Below are 15,828 nucleotides of genomic sequence, written 5' to 3'. Positions count from 1 at the left end.
TGTGGAGTAGAGAGACTACAGGGACCAGTATGCAGTGTTCGGCCGGCGCTGAAGACACATCTATTTTGTTGGGTTAAAAAAAGTAAAATAATGTTTTAATTAATTGCCGAAGGGAGATTAGCTCCTTGATTCTCTTTTTCCTTCCGGACACTGCCGGGGAAAGTTGTCTCAGTTGTTGTACAAATGAAGAAGTAAAATGGAGAGAGCTCGAGGTTGAAAAGTTTTCTCCTTTTTTTTGTCCCCAGGCCTTTCAGCAGCTGTAGGTAAATAAGGTCCAACTATTGAACTTAACCGAGTGATTGCAAATGAAATCTTTTTAATTACAACTTCTTTTAATTTTCAATGAAGGTCTCGCTTTTGGTGTTCAAAGATGTGTAGCGTAAAATTGGTAAATTGTTTTATTTGACTAAGGGGAAAAGTACAATTATTTGTTTACCGATATAGTCTTATCGATGGTGTGATAATGTGTTTAATATGCCAAACATTTTGAACTTCGATGGGATTAGAGAGTTGAAGAATATGAGGTCAAGCACAAACCACACCCACTTACTGAAATTTGCTTGTTTGGTTTTGAATTTTTAAACTTAACATATACATGCAAATAACATTTTGATCCCGTAAAAATAATATCGTTCCGAATCAGAAAGTTGTAATTTTAGACCTTATTTGATAATTAAGTTGAGTACAAAATCTTGATTGGTTGGTGCTTTCTACAACTAAGAAAATGTTGTGTAGTTGGAGGTGTCATTGCAACTAGGGCTGTCAGATGAATGTTAACTATTCTGTTGCACAATTTGAAGAAAAGCCGATAAATCATCCCGTGCTTTGGCCAACATTTCACAAAATGGAGCGATTCATTTCCATCTCCCTGTTAGTGAAAGCTACTTAATACAAGTTAGCAGCTGTGTTCAGACATACCACACAGACCTTAAGATCATAAGCGATAGGGGCAGAAATTGGGCCATTTGGCTTGTCGAGTCTGCTTCACCAGCCATTCAGTCATGGCTCATATGTTTCTCAACTCCATTATCCTGCCCGTTTCCCCCATTGTAACTCTCAGTCCCCCTACCAATCAAGAACATATCTATCTCTGTCTTAAATGCACTCAGTGACTTGGCCTCCACAACTCTCTGCAGCAATGAGTTCAACAGATTAACCACTCTCTGGCTGAAGAATTTCCTTCTCATCTCAGTACTAAAGGACCATCATTTCATTTGAGGGCTGTGCCCTTGGGTCCTAGTCTCTCCTACTAGTGGAAACATCTCATCCATTGCGACTCTATCCAGGCTTCTCAGTATTCTGTAACTTTCAATGAAATCCACCCTCAGCCTTCTGAATGCCATCAAGTATTCTGCCACCCAGAATCCTCAACCAGTCCTCCTGTGACAAGCCCATCATCCCCAGAATCATTCTCGTACACCTCCTCTGGACCCTCTCCAATGAAGCATAACCTTTCTTCGCTGTAGGGCCCAAAATGTAGATATTGATAGAATAATACAGTGTCAAAACAGGCCCTTTGGCCCAACAAGTCTACATTGACCCTCACAATGTTCAAAATGCAGTCTGACCAGAGTCTTAGGCTCATCAGTACATCCCTAATCTTTTATCCTAGTCTTTTTGAAATGAAAGCTGATTTTTTTTAAAATTTGTCATCCTCACTGCCAAGTGAATCTGCATGTTAACCTAAAGAGAACCCTGAACTAGGACTCCCAAGTCTCTTTGTGCTTCAGATTTACAAAGCTCTGGCCTATTTAGGTTACACCTCTATTCTTCCTAACAAAATGTGCAACTTCGCACTTTCCTACATCGTATTCCACCTGTCACTTCTTTCCCCACTCTCCTAGCCTGTCTAATTCTTCTGCAGCCTTTCCTCTTCCTCAACACTGCCTGTCCCTCCATCACTCTTTGTATATGTGCAGACTTAGCAACAATACTCTCATTTCCTTCGTTCAGATCGTTAATGTATAACATAAATAGTTGTTGTCTCAACATGGGCCTCTGTGCAACTCCACTTGTCACCAGCTGCCAGCCTGGAAAATATCCCTACTGTCTGCCTTCTGCCAGTCAGCCAATCCTCCATCCATACATGATTTATTTGATGTGATTTTAGACAAAGTACTCAGAACAATTTGCTGCAGTAACATCAAAATTGCCAAGGACAAATGTCATGTTAAAGTGTTTAAATTAGTGACAAGTTAACAAGAAGGAAACCATCAAATAATTAAACCTGTTGGTGTATTGTGGCATTTAAACATATTCACAAGCCGAAGATCATGAAGCAGAGATGCTTTATTCCAATGGCACAAAGAGAACAAGTCTACACTGACCCTCACAGGTTAAGTTTAAAAAGTGAAGTATTTATATTAAACTAAACTTGTAGTTCACATCTAGTCGACAAAATTCTTTTCAGTCTCTCCCTTCTCTTGAGATCATAGAAATGTGCACATTGGAGACAGAATTTTAGATCCAACTCATCCATACCGACCAGATAACCTAACCTAATCTAGTCCCATTTGCCAGCACTTGGTCCATATCCCTCTAAATCCTTCCTATTCATATACCCATCCAGATGTCTTTTAAATGTTGTAATTATACCAGCCTCCACCACTTCCTCTGGCAGCTCATTCCACGCACAGTCTGTGTGAAAATGTTGCCCTTTAGATTGTTTTTAAATCTTTCCCCTCTCACCCTAAATCTATACCCTCTAGCTCTGGACTCCCCTAACCCAGGGAAAATACCTTGTCTATAAAATCCGCGTGATTTAAAAAATCCTCTATAAGGTCACCCATCAGCTTCTGATGCTCCAGGGAAAATAGCCCCAGCCTGTTGAGCCTCTCCTTATAGTTTAAACCCTCCAACCCTGGCAAGATCCTTATAAGTCTTTTCTGAACACTTTCAAATTTCTCAACATCCTTCATTTAGGAGGGAGACCAGAATTGCACACAATATTCCAGTCTACTGCAATCAATTTTTGAAAGTTCTTGTCTCATACCATTAAAATTTTTCTTACTCCATTTAAATATTTAGTTTTTATGGAAGGTTTATCCTTTTTCATACCTATTTTAAAACAAATAGAATTATGATCACTCAACCCAAAGTGTTCCTCTACTATCACACCAGTCACTTGCCCTATTACTCGAAGGTCAGGTTTTGCTCCTTTGACAGGGATTGGGGCTGAGTCCAGTTTTGTTGTCATTTATATAAATAATTGAGAATATTGAAAGCATGATTAGTGTGGGTGGATGGATGACACCAAGATTGGTGATATACTGGACATTGAAGAAAGTTTTTTCTAAAGTTACAAAAGAGATATTGATCAATTGAGTCAATGTGCTGAAGAATGGCAGATGGAGTTTAATTTGAATAAATGCAAGGTATTGATTTTTGCAAAACAAACAAAGGCAAGACTTATACAATTAAAAGTAGTGCCTTTGGCAGTATTGTAGAACGGAGGGATATACACACACACACACACACACACACACACACACACACACACACACACACACACAAAATGCTTTCTTAACCATGAAGTTTCCATCATATATAGTTGCATTCCTTTGAGTCACACAAGGATGAAATCTTCCAGGTACAACTGTTACTTATGCAGTTCTGGGAATGGGGAGGAAAGCATATAAAATGATTACCGTGGTATATGCTGACTTAGAGAACTATCCTTTATTTTTGGGTCTGCTACAATAAAAGTCCAAGACTTTCTTTGTGTTTGTTACACCAGAAGGAATAAATTCGACAAGTCTGAATCCTGCTCCTTACTTTAGAGTATAATTTCATTAGAAGCAGTTCAAACATTCAGTCAATTCAGTCTTTGGATGGAGTGATCCTGGGGATTATTGCCGAACAAAGAGACCTTGGAGTTCAGGTTCGTTGTTCCTTGCAAGTAGAGTCACGGGTAGATCCTTTGATATACTTTCCGTTATTGGTCAGCACATTGAGTATAGGGGTTAGGAGGTCATGTTGTGGCTTAGAGAATACTGGTTAGGTCACTTCTGAAATATTGTGTACAATTCTGGTCTACCTCCTATAGAAAGGATATTGTGAAACTTGGAAGGGTTCAAAAAAGATTTACAAGAGTTGGAGGTTTGAGCTGTCTGGAGAGGTTGAATAGGATGAGACTATTTTCCTTGGCGCATTGGAAGCTAAGAAAACGTAGAGGTTTATTAAATCATGAGGGTTGGGGAGGTCCAGAACTAGAGAGTGAAGGTTTAAGGAGAGAGAGGAAAAATTTAAAAGGGACATAAGGGCAAATTTTTCCATGCAGAGGGTAGTGCATGTATGGAATGAGCTGTCAGAGTTGGTGGAGGCTGGTACAACATTTAAAAGGCATCTGGATGTGTATATGAATAGGAAGGGTTTAGAGGGATATGGGCCAGGTGCTGGCAAATGGGACTAGATTAATTTAGGATATGTGGTCAGCGTGGACAAGTTGGACCAAAGGGTCTGTTTCCATGCTGTACATCTCTGACTCTGAGAGGCTGGATAGGCTGGGAATTTTTTCACTGGAGCACAGGAGGTTGAGAGATGACCTTAGAGGTTTATAAAATAATGAAAGTTTTAGGTAAGATGAATGGCAGATGTCCTTTCTCGAGAGAGAGGGATTTCAAGAAAAGGGGGCATATTTTTAAGGTGAGAAGAGAAAGATTTAAAAAAGACATAATGTCAATTTTTTTTACACAAAGGGTAGATCGTGTCTGGAATGAACTTCCAGAGCAAGTGCTGGGTGCGGGTACAATTAGAATGTTTAAAAGACATTTGGATAAGTATGTGATTAAGAAATGTTTGGAGGGATGTGGGCCAAGTGCAGACAGTTGGTACTAGTTGAGTTTGGAATTATTGTAGGCATGGACTGGTTGGACCAAAGGGTCTATTTGCATACTGTATAACTCCGACTCTATAACTAAGGCAAATTTCAAATTAATGCAATGTAAATGATCACAATGTGGCTGAATTGTTAATGGGCAAACTTATAAGTAATGGGAAGAAGTATTGAAACATGCAAATGTTCTAATGATAAAACCAGTCCATATTCCTCAAAGACAACAGTCTTCTCTCAGCTTTTAAGCAAATGAGGTGAGATTTAGAACTCAGCTGAAAGGAGAGATTCCACAAATGAAGAGAAAAGTGGATGTGGACAAGATGTTTTAAATAAAATCATAAATACTCAAAGTGAAGATCAAAAGTGGAAGCAAAAGGAAAATTTCATCAATGCTGTGAACTAGTGCTATTGAACATTATTTCCCCCTCATTTTATTTTTCCAACCATCCTGTTTCTTTGTGTTTATGTTTGTCTGTATTGGCATTTTAAAATGGTGTTAAGAGCTTCAACTAGTAGAGTTATATGTTTATAATTCATGGATTCTAGCCACGTCATCAAAACTATTTGTAATGAATATATGTTCTTGTTAAGTGCAAGTATTTGCTCAATGGTTTCAGTTAACCTGATTCCACTAGATGGGTGAATTGGGGACTTTATGTACTTTGAATAAATCATTAACCTTTTATGATGACCCCATGAGTAACAGGGCTTGAGAATCAGCATGCTCTGTCAAGTGGGTCCTAATACCTTTAAACTAGGTGAACTGGCTGATTTTGGAAGCTCTTGAGTAAGGGTCATTGGACCCGAAACGTTAACTTTGATTTCTCTTCACAGATGCTGCCAGACCTGCTGAGCTTTTCCAGCTACTTCTGTCTTTATTTGTGGAAAGGCAAAGTCTTTTACAGGTACTACATGCACTCCGGGATGATCACTATTGGCACTTTATTTGTAGGGTTAGCATCTGCTTTATATTAATAGTGACATTGTTTACAAGAGTAAGGCTATATTTAACTTTTGTAAGTCCCTAGTTTGGCATCAGAGGGGGTATTACATCCTGTCTGGGCACTGCGCTTTCGAAAGAGTGTAAAGGAATGAAAGAGATTGCAGAAGAGGTTTACGAGAATGGTTCTAGTTAAAGTAAATCAGAGAAGCTGAGTCTGTCCTCCTTGACAAAAGGTTGTCTGAAAGTGATGTGATGGAAATATTCAAAGTCATGAGTGGTCTAGACAGAATAAATACAGAGAAAATTTTCCCATCGTGTAAGGATTAAGAACAAGAGAGCAATTTCAAGCAGCAAGGGTCTGGAATGCATTGCCAGTGAGTGCAGTGGAAGTAAATCCAATGAAGACGTTCAGAAGGGATTTAGATATTCTGGGAAAAGACAGGAGAATGGCATGAAATGTGATGCTCATTTGTAGAAACAGCACTGACACAATGGGCTTAATTGGAGCATAAGTTTAACGTGTGTCAGGGCAAGTTTAAAAGAGATGTGTAAGGAACGCATTTTACACAGATGGTGGTAGGTCCCTTGAACATGCTGCCAGGGGATGTGGTAGAAGTATATACATTAGCAAAGTTTAAGATGTATTAGACAGACTCAAGAACAGGCATTAAATAGAGGAACATGGACCACGTACAGCAGAATGCCATCGTGATCAGCATTGAAATGATGGACAAATTTTGTGCCGTATTGTTCTGTGTTCTATGTTACTGTGCTGCATCAGTTTTGTGATTCTGTATCAGTTGTTAACTGGAGTTTTCTACTTTTGTGATTGATGTTGAGGTCCTTCATATCTCTTTTGACACATCCTTGAATCACTGCCTTGGGCACCCCATAGGTCACTTAGTACAGGATGTCTCTCTGCATAACACAACTTTGGGACCGTGGTTATGTTCCAACTTGTGCATATGTTGAAGCTAGTGCACCCTTCTCTGCTTGATTACTCCTATATACTTGGCATTTGTGCCCCACAGTCCTGCTTTATTGATGACTTGCTCATTTCATGCGATGTCAAGGATACATCTCAAACATCTGTGGAGATAATTGGGCCTTTCTTTGTTGAGATATGCCTATTGTCCTTTGTTATCTATGGCTCCTTAGGATTGAAGAGGAGGACAAAATACCAGCAGATCTTTGAAATCTAAAAAGTAAGCCATGAAATTATTAAAAAAATAAGCCAAGGGAAGAATTTTCAAGACTTAAGACAAGATTTTGGGAAAAAAATGCTTTTAGAGAAAGTAAAAGAATTTGGGATCAGCATAACTCTTGAATCTGACAACTTCCACACGAGATACAGCGTTGAAAAAATGTGAGGAAATTAGAGCTTTGTTTGTCCAATTTTCCAAGCCCTCTGGATTCAGAAATAATGTTCTTGAAGTGGAAAGCTGTGATTATCACTTCCTCAAAGTAAATAGAGAAGGGGAAATGAGAAAATCAAAATTGTCAGTTTATTGTCACTTGTGGGGAGCAGTTTGTGGAATGTATCATGACAGACCATATCACTCAGTCCTTTGAGGTGCACAATCCGATCATTGATGTAGTTTTGTAAAGAGTAGATCAAGTCTGACTAGTTGATTTGAACAAAACTATAAAGTATATGGAATTGGTGATAACATTGTTACATTGTTTTGGAGTTAGATTAATTAGGTAATTTGTTGTATTGTGTGCCATTCTGAGCACTGCCTCATGAAAATTGGACTTGGAATGTGATATAATCCCTAGAATGGCAGTCTTCACCTTGACTTCTTTGCTCGAAGGCAGGTCTGATCCTCAGTGCCTTGACTTCCACCACAGAAGGACAGGAAGTAGGTACCAGTCCATCTCAGTCAGAAGGCAGATTGAACCAACATGCTGTTGGCACCAATCTGGCTCACATTGGATGTCCAACTAACCAGCCTCAAGGGTCCAAGTTGCAGTGGAAACATACTTTTTTTTACATGCATACTGTAGCCTGGAATTATGAATAGTGATGGTAGAGGTTCATATGGCTGGCTAGGAATTTCTTCCACTCCTACTGCAGTTTGTGTGTGACTTAAAATATGATACTCAACCAGTTTGATTGTGTTAAATACATCTTCCTTGGCTATCAACTCTGAATGAGACTTGAATCTGAGCTTCTGGCTCAGAGAAAGTACTCTATCATTGTGACTCAAGATCACTTCAGCACAACCTGGGGCTTAAAGAATTATGTCATAAGAGCAGATTGCGTAAACATCCTTTGTATTTCCTTATGTTTAAAGTGATCCTGAGAAGGTGTTTAAAATGTTAAGGAATTCAATCTGGGTAGATACTGGGAGCTCTGTGGCCGTGAAGGAGGGGTCGCAATCCTAAAATTCAAATAGGACCATTTTCAATGAAATATGAAAAAAAAACACATGGAGTAATAGAAATCTGGATTTCTCTTCCATCAAAACTTTGTGGATATTGAGCAAGTGGAATTTTCAAGACTGAGATCAACAGATGTTTTGCATGATTTAGCATGTATTGTCACTTTAGTTAATATAGATGACTCAGTTGTCAGAAGAAGAAAGATCCTCTTCTTTATGGGGTTAAGAAAAGTTTGCTTAGCTAATCACAACACAGAATGATAAATAAGTTTGATCAAGAGCCGGACTAGTCAACAATGGTTTGTTTCTCAAATTGAATATCTGCCATGTGGCTGTGTTCAGCCACACTGGTACCAGCATGGCTGTTGATTCCAGTTCCACTTTCCTTACTCCTCAAGTTCCTTCTCCACACCGAACATCTCAACTTCTCTGCCTTAGAGGTGCATCATATCCACCAAAATATCATTCCCACTTAGCTCAAACCTATTCATCAATTCTCCCAACTATTCTTATCAGTTTCCTGACTTAATTATTCTGGCAACAATCATATGTCTCCCTTAATATAAAACTATGCTACAAGACATGAGAAGATAAATGCAGAGCCAAAGAAGGCAGATAAGAGTTACTAACAAAATGCTTGTAGGGTGGATTTAAATGTGAACAGGAAGTTTGAGGGACATACGAGTTGAGAGAAAGTAGTCTGGAGAAGTAGTTGCAGGAAAAGGATATTTGGGAGGAACATTGCAAAATAAATTAGAGGAATGAAGATTTTGACTAAGAGTATGTGTTATGAGCAAAGATAAATCATTGAGATGAATAGGCTAACTAGTTATGTGAGATGTGGACACAGAAACATTTAAAGGGGAGGAAAGATGAATACTTTTTTGATTTGCTATAACGAAAATACAGCAACCACTTACACACAGCAAGAACTCTTGCACAGAAATGTGCTGATGATGAGTGAATTTGTTTTTTTTTAAATTAATTGAAGGGTAAGTGTTGGCTAAAACGTTAGAGATGTTCTTTTTTGAAATTATACCATTCAGATCTTTTAGGTCTGCCAGAGAGAACATTTATCCCTTAACTGTGTGTCTCAGTGGAAAAGACGCCTGCTTTGACTCTCAATATTTCAGCATGAGTTTCAACTGGATTATGTGCCATTGTTGTTGGAGCCACAACAATCTGTTCCACAGAGTGCTGCCACTAAGCCATGGTTGGCACTTAATAGACAGGGAATTAATTTAATTTGGAGGCTTCAAGAACCAGGAGCCACTTTGTGTGCAATTGGCTATTGGAGCAATTTTGTTTGGAGCTTCTTGAGGCTCAAAAGTAGGAGGCAAACAGAGGGAGCATTGGAGTAGTGAGAGAGAATTGTTGACTGCATGTGTGAGAGCTTCAATGGTAGATGGGCTAATTTTAGGATGAAATGTGATGTTCTTGAGGTGGTTCAAGTTTTGTTTAAATCAGTGAAAGGATTTACATTGGAAACTCTGTTTTCTGTAGATAATATATTTTGACTGTGAACATTATAGTTTGGTATGAATCATTGGACAAGTTAGATTTGCATTTATACAATGCCTTCCAAACTCCAACATGTTCAAAATGATTTGTAGCTGATGAAGTGGTTTTGAAGTGTAGTCATTGTTGTAGGAAACACCATTTTCAGTCCCATGTCATAATGGTCAGAAAAAACGATTTTTAGTGCTAGCCCACTTCTGACCTTCTGCTGAATGGAAGGTCATTGACGAGTTAGCTGAAGATGGGTGGGATTAGGATTCTTCCTTGAGAAACTCCTGCAGTAATGGCCTGAAGTTAAAAAATTTATAGCCAACAAGCATAACCATCTTTCTTGTGTTAAATATGACTCCAACCCATTCGAGAGTATTCCCATGATTGGTATTAACTTCTATTTTATGAGGACATTTTGGTGATCCATTTGTAGACAACGTTTTCTTAATGTCAAGCGCAGTCACTTTCACTCACCTCTGGAATTCAGCTCCTGTTCATTTTTGGATTGATACTGTATCAAGATTTGGAGCTGAGTAGTTCTACCAGAACTTAGATTGAGCTTTGGTGAGCTGATTATGGCTGTGTAAGTGTTAGTTAGTAGTATATTGTTGGCACTCGAGGTCTGGAAAATAAGGTAGTTCACTGGAAAAACAGGTTAAGTCAGAGGCTACCAGCACCATCATTAAAATATTTAATTTACCAACCCACTCTGAGAGACTGGATTGGCCACTATCTCCATTCCAGCTGTGTACAACCAGTAAGTAGTTTGGAATTCAGATGTTACAAATGTTGATATCTGACTCAAATCCATCCACCCTTATTTGCACTAAAATTCAACCATAAGTGCGTTGAAATGAGAGTGGCTGATGATGTGGATGGGTGCTTGAAGAATTGTAGAATTGTTACGGTGTAAAAGGAGTCCAAATGAGTTTCTCACTTTGTGTGTTCTTCTGCCTTTTTGCTGTTCGCCTGCAAGTTGTTCCTGTTTAAACCATGTAATTTCATTTTGATTGTATTGAGTTAAGCTGCTTCCATCACACATTCTGGCAGAGCACTTTAGATCTTAGTCACTTGTGTTTTTCTAATTTCCTCATTTCACTTTAAACAGCCATTTCAACTTAGATGAAAAGATATTTGGGGTGGGCCAGGAGCAGGCTAACTAATTGGTTGAGTTATAAATAGGATATTATCTGATGATCCTATGTGTTCGAGTTTTACAGGTTCCAGACTGTGTATAAATACCATGAGCAGATTCTTAGCTTTAGATAGTTGAGGATTGAACACCAGACAGACAATCATTTTTATCTCTACACTATAATAGTTGACCTAGACTTAAGTAGAACCTTCAAACAGGTCCTAATCCCATGTGGTCTAACATCACAGATGCTGCAGTCTAACTGTTAGCATACAGCCATGTAGCCATACACGATATTTATCACAGGTGTGCAATATATACACTGCAAAACATTGAAGGAAAAATTACAATTTTGCAATCACAGTTTAACATGCTGGATGCTGCTATTAAAGAGCACAGCTCTTGCTTTTTTTTTGTTTTTATAGTTAGTTCTTTAAAACATTTATTTCTTATTTTTCTAATTTGTAGTTGAAGCTTTTTGTCTTTAGATTGTAAAGATTTGTTTGCTTTCAAAGAACTGACACGGGTCACTTTCTCCTTTCAGAAGAAATGAGTCGTTTAAGAGATAATTAATGATGTCTTGCGTGCAAATATCAAAGCTGCAAATGTTTTCAGTTGGACAGGGAGCAAAAGGCAAAGTCTACCAATCATGGTAAGTCCATCATTTGCCTCTACTTGTACTTTTAGTACATCACCTGTATAATGCATATGCTCTTGCTTAAGTGCTTCAAAGAAGACTATGAACATAACTGAGAGTCATTTTCATTCTGTCTTACTGAACATCACATTTCGAAGTTTACAGTTCTAAGGAAGGGTCACTTGACCAGAAATGTTAATTCTGATTTTCCTCCACGGATGCTGCCAGACCTGCTAAGCTTTTCTAGCAATGTCTGTTTTGTTTCTGATTGAATTTATTGTCACGTGTACCGAGGCACAGTGAAAAGCTTTGTCTTGCAAGTAATACAGGCAGATCACATAGTTAAGTAGCATAGTTAAGTTTATAATGGGTAACAGAGACATAAACAAAAACACAGGTACAGGCGAATGTTAAGCGTTTGTGAGTCCATTCCGTATTCTAACAACAGTGGTGTAGAAACTGTTTCAAAACCGGCTGGTGTGTGAGTTCAGCCTTCTATACCTTCTCTCTGATGGTAGAGGTTGTAGAAAAAACATTGCCAGGGTGGGATGGATCTTTGAGAATGCTGGCGGCCTTTCCTTAACAGCAGGCCTGGTAGATGGATTCTGTAGATAAGAGATTGACCTTTGTGATTGTCCGGGCCAAGTTCACCACCCTCTGTAAACGTCTCTGATCTTAAATGGTACAGTTGCCATATCAGCTAGTGATACATCCAGACAGCATGCTCTCGATGGTGCACCTATAAAAGTTGGCAAGGGTATTTGCTGTCATTCCAAGTTTCCTCATCTGCCTGAGGAAGAAGAAACCCTGTTGGGCCTTTTTAATCAGTGCGTCCACATGAAGAGTCCAAGACCACTCCCAGGAGCTTGAACTCTCCACTTGCTCCACCTCTGTGCTGTTAATGTGTAGGGGGGCATGAGTAACATCCTGCTGAAAGTCAATAATGAGTTCCTTGGTTTTGCCAGCATTGAGAGCTAGGTTGTTCTCAGTGCACCATGTTTTCAGGTCTTCCACCTCCGATCTGTAGTCTGTTTTGTAGCCGTCTGAGATTTGATCGACTGTGGGGGTGTCATCAGCGAAATTGTCTGATATTTGGCGACACAGTCATGGATATACAGTCAGTACAGTAGGGGGCTGAGTAAGCACCCCTGGGGGGGGGGCTCCAGTGTTGAATATTAGTGAGGATGAAATATTGTCCGCAATCTTCACTAATTGTGACCTGTGGGTCAGGAAACTGAGGATCCAGTTGCAGAGTGTGGGGCTTAGTCCGAGATCACTAAGTTTAGTATTCAGTCTCGAGGGGATAATAGTGTTGAAGGCTGAACTGTAGTCAATGAGTATGATTCTTACGTAGCTGTTCTTGGTGTCAAAATATCCTAGGGAAGAGTGAAGGGCATGTGATATGGCATCTGATGTGGATCTGTTGGTCTGATAGGCAAGTTGGAGTGGGCCAAGAGTAGTGGGGAGGCTGGAGTTGATTAATGCCATGACCAGCCTTTCAAAGCACTTCATGACCACCGAAGTTGGGGCCACTGGGGCGGTAGTCATCGAGACATGCTGCATGAGTTGTCTTAGGCACAGGGATGAGTAACGGCATCCACAGTTTTCTCAATTATTATTTATAAGTTTACAGTCCCCAGGGGTGTGCTTGCAGGCAGCAGGGCCCATAAAAGTTCCCAGGTGACCATCCTGCACACCCTGACCCTGTCTGCAATTTTATAGTGGTGGGAGAGACCGAGACACACCTCCTCACTTTAACCCCAATTGAGGCCCTGTACCCCCCCCCCCTAAATATTTGACACTGTGGGAGGAGTTTGGGGCAGGCTAGGGTGGGGTGTGGGGGGGGGGGTGTGGGGGGGAAGTGGCATGATACCCTGTTCAGGCCTTGGGCCTACAAAGAGGATTGGGTTACTCTCTCACAGGCACCTTTCTTCATCAGCTACCTAACAGAATCTCCTTCCTTTCCAGCTTCACCATCAAGATTAATATCCCTAGTTCTCACCTCTCCACCCCATTGTGAGACCTCTGTGCTTAGCTAGTCCTGGACTATGGGGCTTAAAATTTGGGAACAACTAATATTCACAGTCCTAGTCACCACAGAGCTGTTAGCCAGTCACATAGGCAGGCAGCTCTCTGAGGTAGGATTTTCGTCAGAGTGACAAATGGAATACTGCAAAGTATCAAATAGCTGTAAGGTTGCTGTGATTCCTGCTGAAACCTTGAGTGACAGGGTAGGAAACCCTGCCATCTGAAAAGTCTTTTCATAGATATTGAACTTAATGAAATTGCCGTTTAACATCTGGAAAATAAAGAATATTGTAGATTCATGTTTAAGCTGTAGAACCATTATCAGATCTTCGATATTTTTGTATTGTGTACATCTTTAGGGGAATAAAGTACTCTAAAGGTTAACGAGTAGAATCTTTTTGACGTGTAGTCTTAGAATAATTTGAGTCATTACAATTTGTAATAGATTTAAGAGAGAATAAATCTCTTAGGTAGTTCTTCCCATCTCCAGTCAAAACATTGAAAATACTGAAGGAAAATCTGACTAAACGTACAATCCCTACTGCACCAATATTTAACATTAAAAGAGGTTAAGCCTGTTCCTGGCAACTGCTTACCTCAAAGCCATTTATCACCTCTAAGCCTTTAGATATTGGACAACTCATTGAGCGATGCATTGGCTGCCATATTGATCTACTCCAATACCGATCATTGCATTATGATGCATTAACTAGACAGTGCAACATGGGGTCTGCCCGAGTTTAGATATTTTGGAGGATTACACAATGGGGAATAACTATCTGAACTCTGAATCTGGAGGTGCATGTAGGTTCCTTACTTTAAATTTTGTTCGGAGCACTTAACAGCTGTGGTGATACCTGTGAAGAGAGAAACAGTTAATGTTTCAAGCTGACAACTTTTCAACAGAATACTGATGATAGATCATTAATGTGAAACTTAATTGTTTGTTTTTTTGCTGCAACATTTTTGTCAGACCTGCTGAACCTTTCAAGCATTTTCTAATTTCATCTTAGACTTCCAGTATCTGCCATGTTTTACTTTTGTATTTGACTTTTGTTTGTAGAGTCATACAGCATGGAAATTCCTCCAAATCTTTCCTGTTCAAGGACTGGTACTTATCCAACTGGCTTTTAAATGTTTGGGTGGACCTACATTCACCATTTCTCAATTCAGTCCACATGCAACTACTCTCTGTAAAAAAAAAAGTTGCCCCTAATATCTTATATAAATATTCTCCTGTCACCTTAAAAATAGTTTCCCCCACACAGTCCACCGATTTCTCAGCAACAAACCCAAACAAGCAGAGAAAACACATCCAGAAACCCTAGCCACTCTCCCCTACATCAAAGACATTTTAGGAATGACTGCCAGACTACTCAGACCCCTTAGCATCATGGTAGCCCATAAACCCACCACACACTAAAAGAGCAGCTAATGAACTTGAAAAACCCTATACAGATAACGAGCAAAACTAATGTCATTTACAAAATACTGTGCAAGGACTGTAACAAACACTACATTGGGCAAACAGGCAGAAAACTAACCACCAGGATACAGGAACACCAACTAGCCACAAAAAGACATGACCCAGTCTCACTAGTATCCTCACATACAGATGAGGAAGGGCACCACTTCGACTGGGGCAATACGTCCATCCTAGGACAAGCCAAACAAAGACACACGAGAATTTGTAGAAGCATGGCATTCCAACCTGAACTCTATCAACAAACACATTGACTTGGATCCCATTTACCACCCCCTGAGAAAACGTACAGGAAATGACATCACCAGCCCTTGGCAACCCAAACACATATATAGAAAGTGCGCCATGCCACCATTGCTTCATCCAGAGGCTCACTGATGATGTTACCTAGTATGGTGATACAATGTCTGAAAACTAACCTTCCAGTTCAGCGAGCAACCCTACATCCAGAACCTCAACCTGAGCGATGAATCTTCTCAAAACTCACCAAGTGTTTTTATCAAAACTTGAAAGCCTTTTTTCCTAAAGCAGTATCTGTTAGCTATTCAAATTGTTCCTAAATCCCATCTAAAGCAGATACATTGGAACCTTCTGCATTTATGCCGCCTTTCAAAAAGAACAAGGGCAGAATAACAAAGGAGCAGCATCGCCACAGCATTTACAACAATCTTCAGTCAGAAGTGCAAGTAGATCAAATACCTCTGCCTCCTCCAGAGATGTCCAGCATCACAGGTGCAAGTCATCAGTCAATTTGATTCACTGTACATGATCTCAAGAAACAGTTGAAGACACAGAATATTGTCAAGATCATGGTCCCTGACATAATTCTGAAGACGTGTGCTTCAGAATTTGCTGCTCCCCAAGCCAAACTGTTC

General features: G+C 39.7%; 1 protein-coding gene across 8 annotated transcripts in view; it reads left to right on the top strand.

Moving 5' to 3' along the window:
• The window catches only part of invs (inversin), a 272,361-nt gene that overhangs the window by 615 nt on the left and 255,918 nt on the right, over nucleotides 1-15,828 (top strand). For 2 of the 8 annotated variants that reach the window (XM_060824800.1, XM_060824807.1), the window contains exons 1-3: nucleotides 32-263; nucleotides 5,669-5,739; nucleotides 11,350-11,457. In XM_060824800.1, the coding sequence (XP_060680783.1) occupies nucleotides 11,455-11,457 (3 nt within the window). In that variant the 5' untranslated portion in view covers nucleotides 32-263; nucleotides 5,669-5,739; nucleotides 11,350-11,454. Of the gene's footprint in view, nucleotides 1-31; nucleotides 264-348; nucleotides 389-5,668; nucleotides 5,740-10,959; nucleotides 11,112-11,349; nucleotides 11,458-15,828 lie in introns of those variants that run through there. The other 6 variants (XM_060824802.1, XM_060824804.1, XM_060824803.1 and 3 more) reach the window with 6 other exon arrangements.

Source organism: Hemiscyllium ocellatum, chromosome 5, assembly GCF_020745735.1.
Source record: "Hemiscyllium ocellatum isolate sHemOce1 chromosome 5, sHemOce1.pat.X.cur, whole genome shotgun sequence".
NCBI lineage: Eukaryota > Metazoa > Chordata > Chondrichthyes > Orectolobiformes > Hemiscylliidae > Hemiscyllium > Hemiscyllium ocellatum.
Note: the sequence above shows the minus strand (reverse complement) of the source record. Positions and strands in the feature narration are given on the sequence as shown.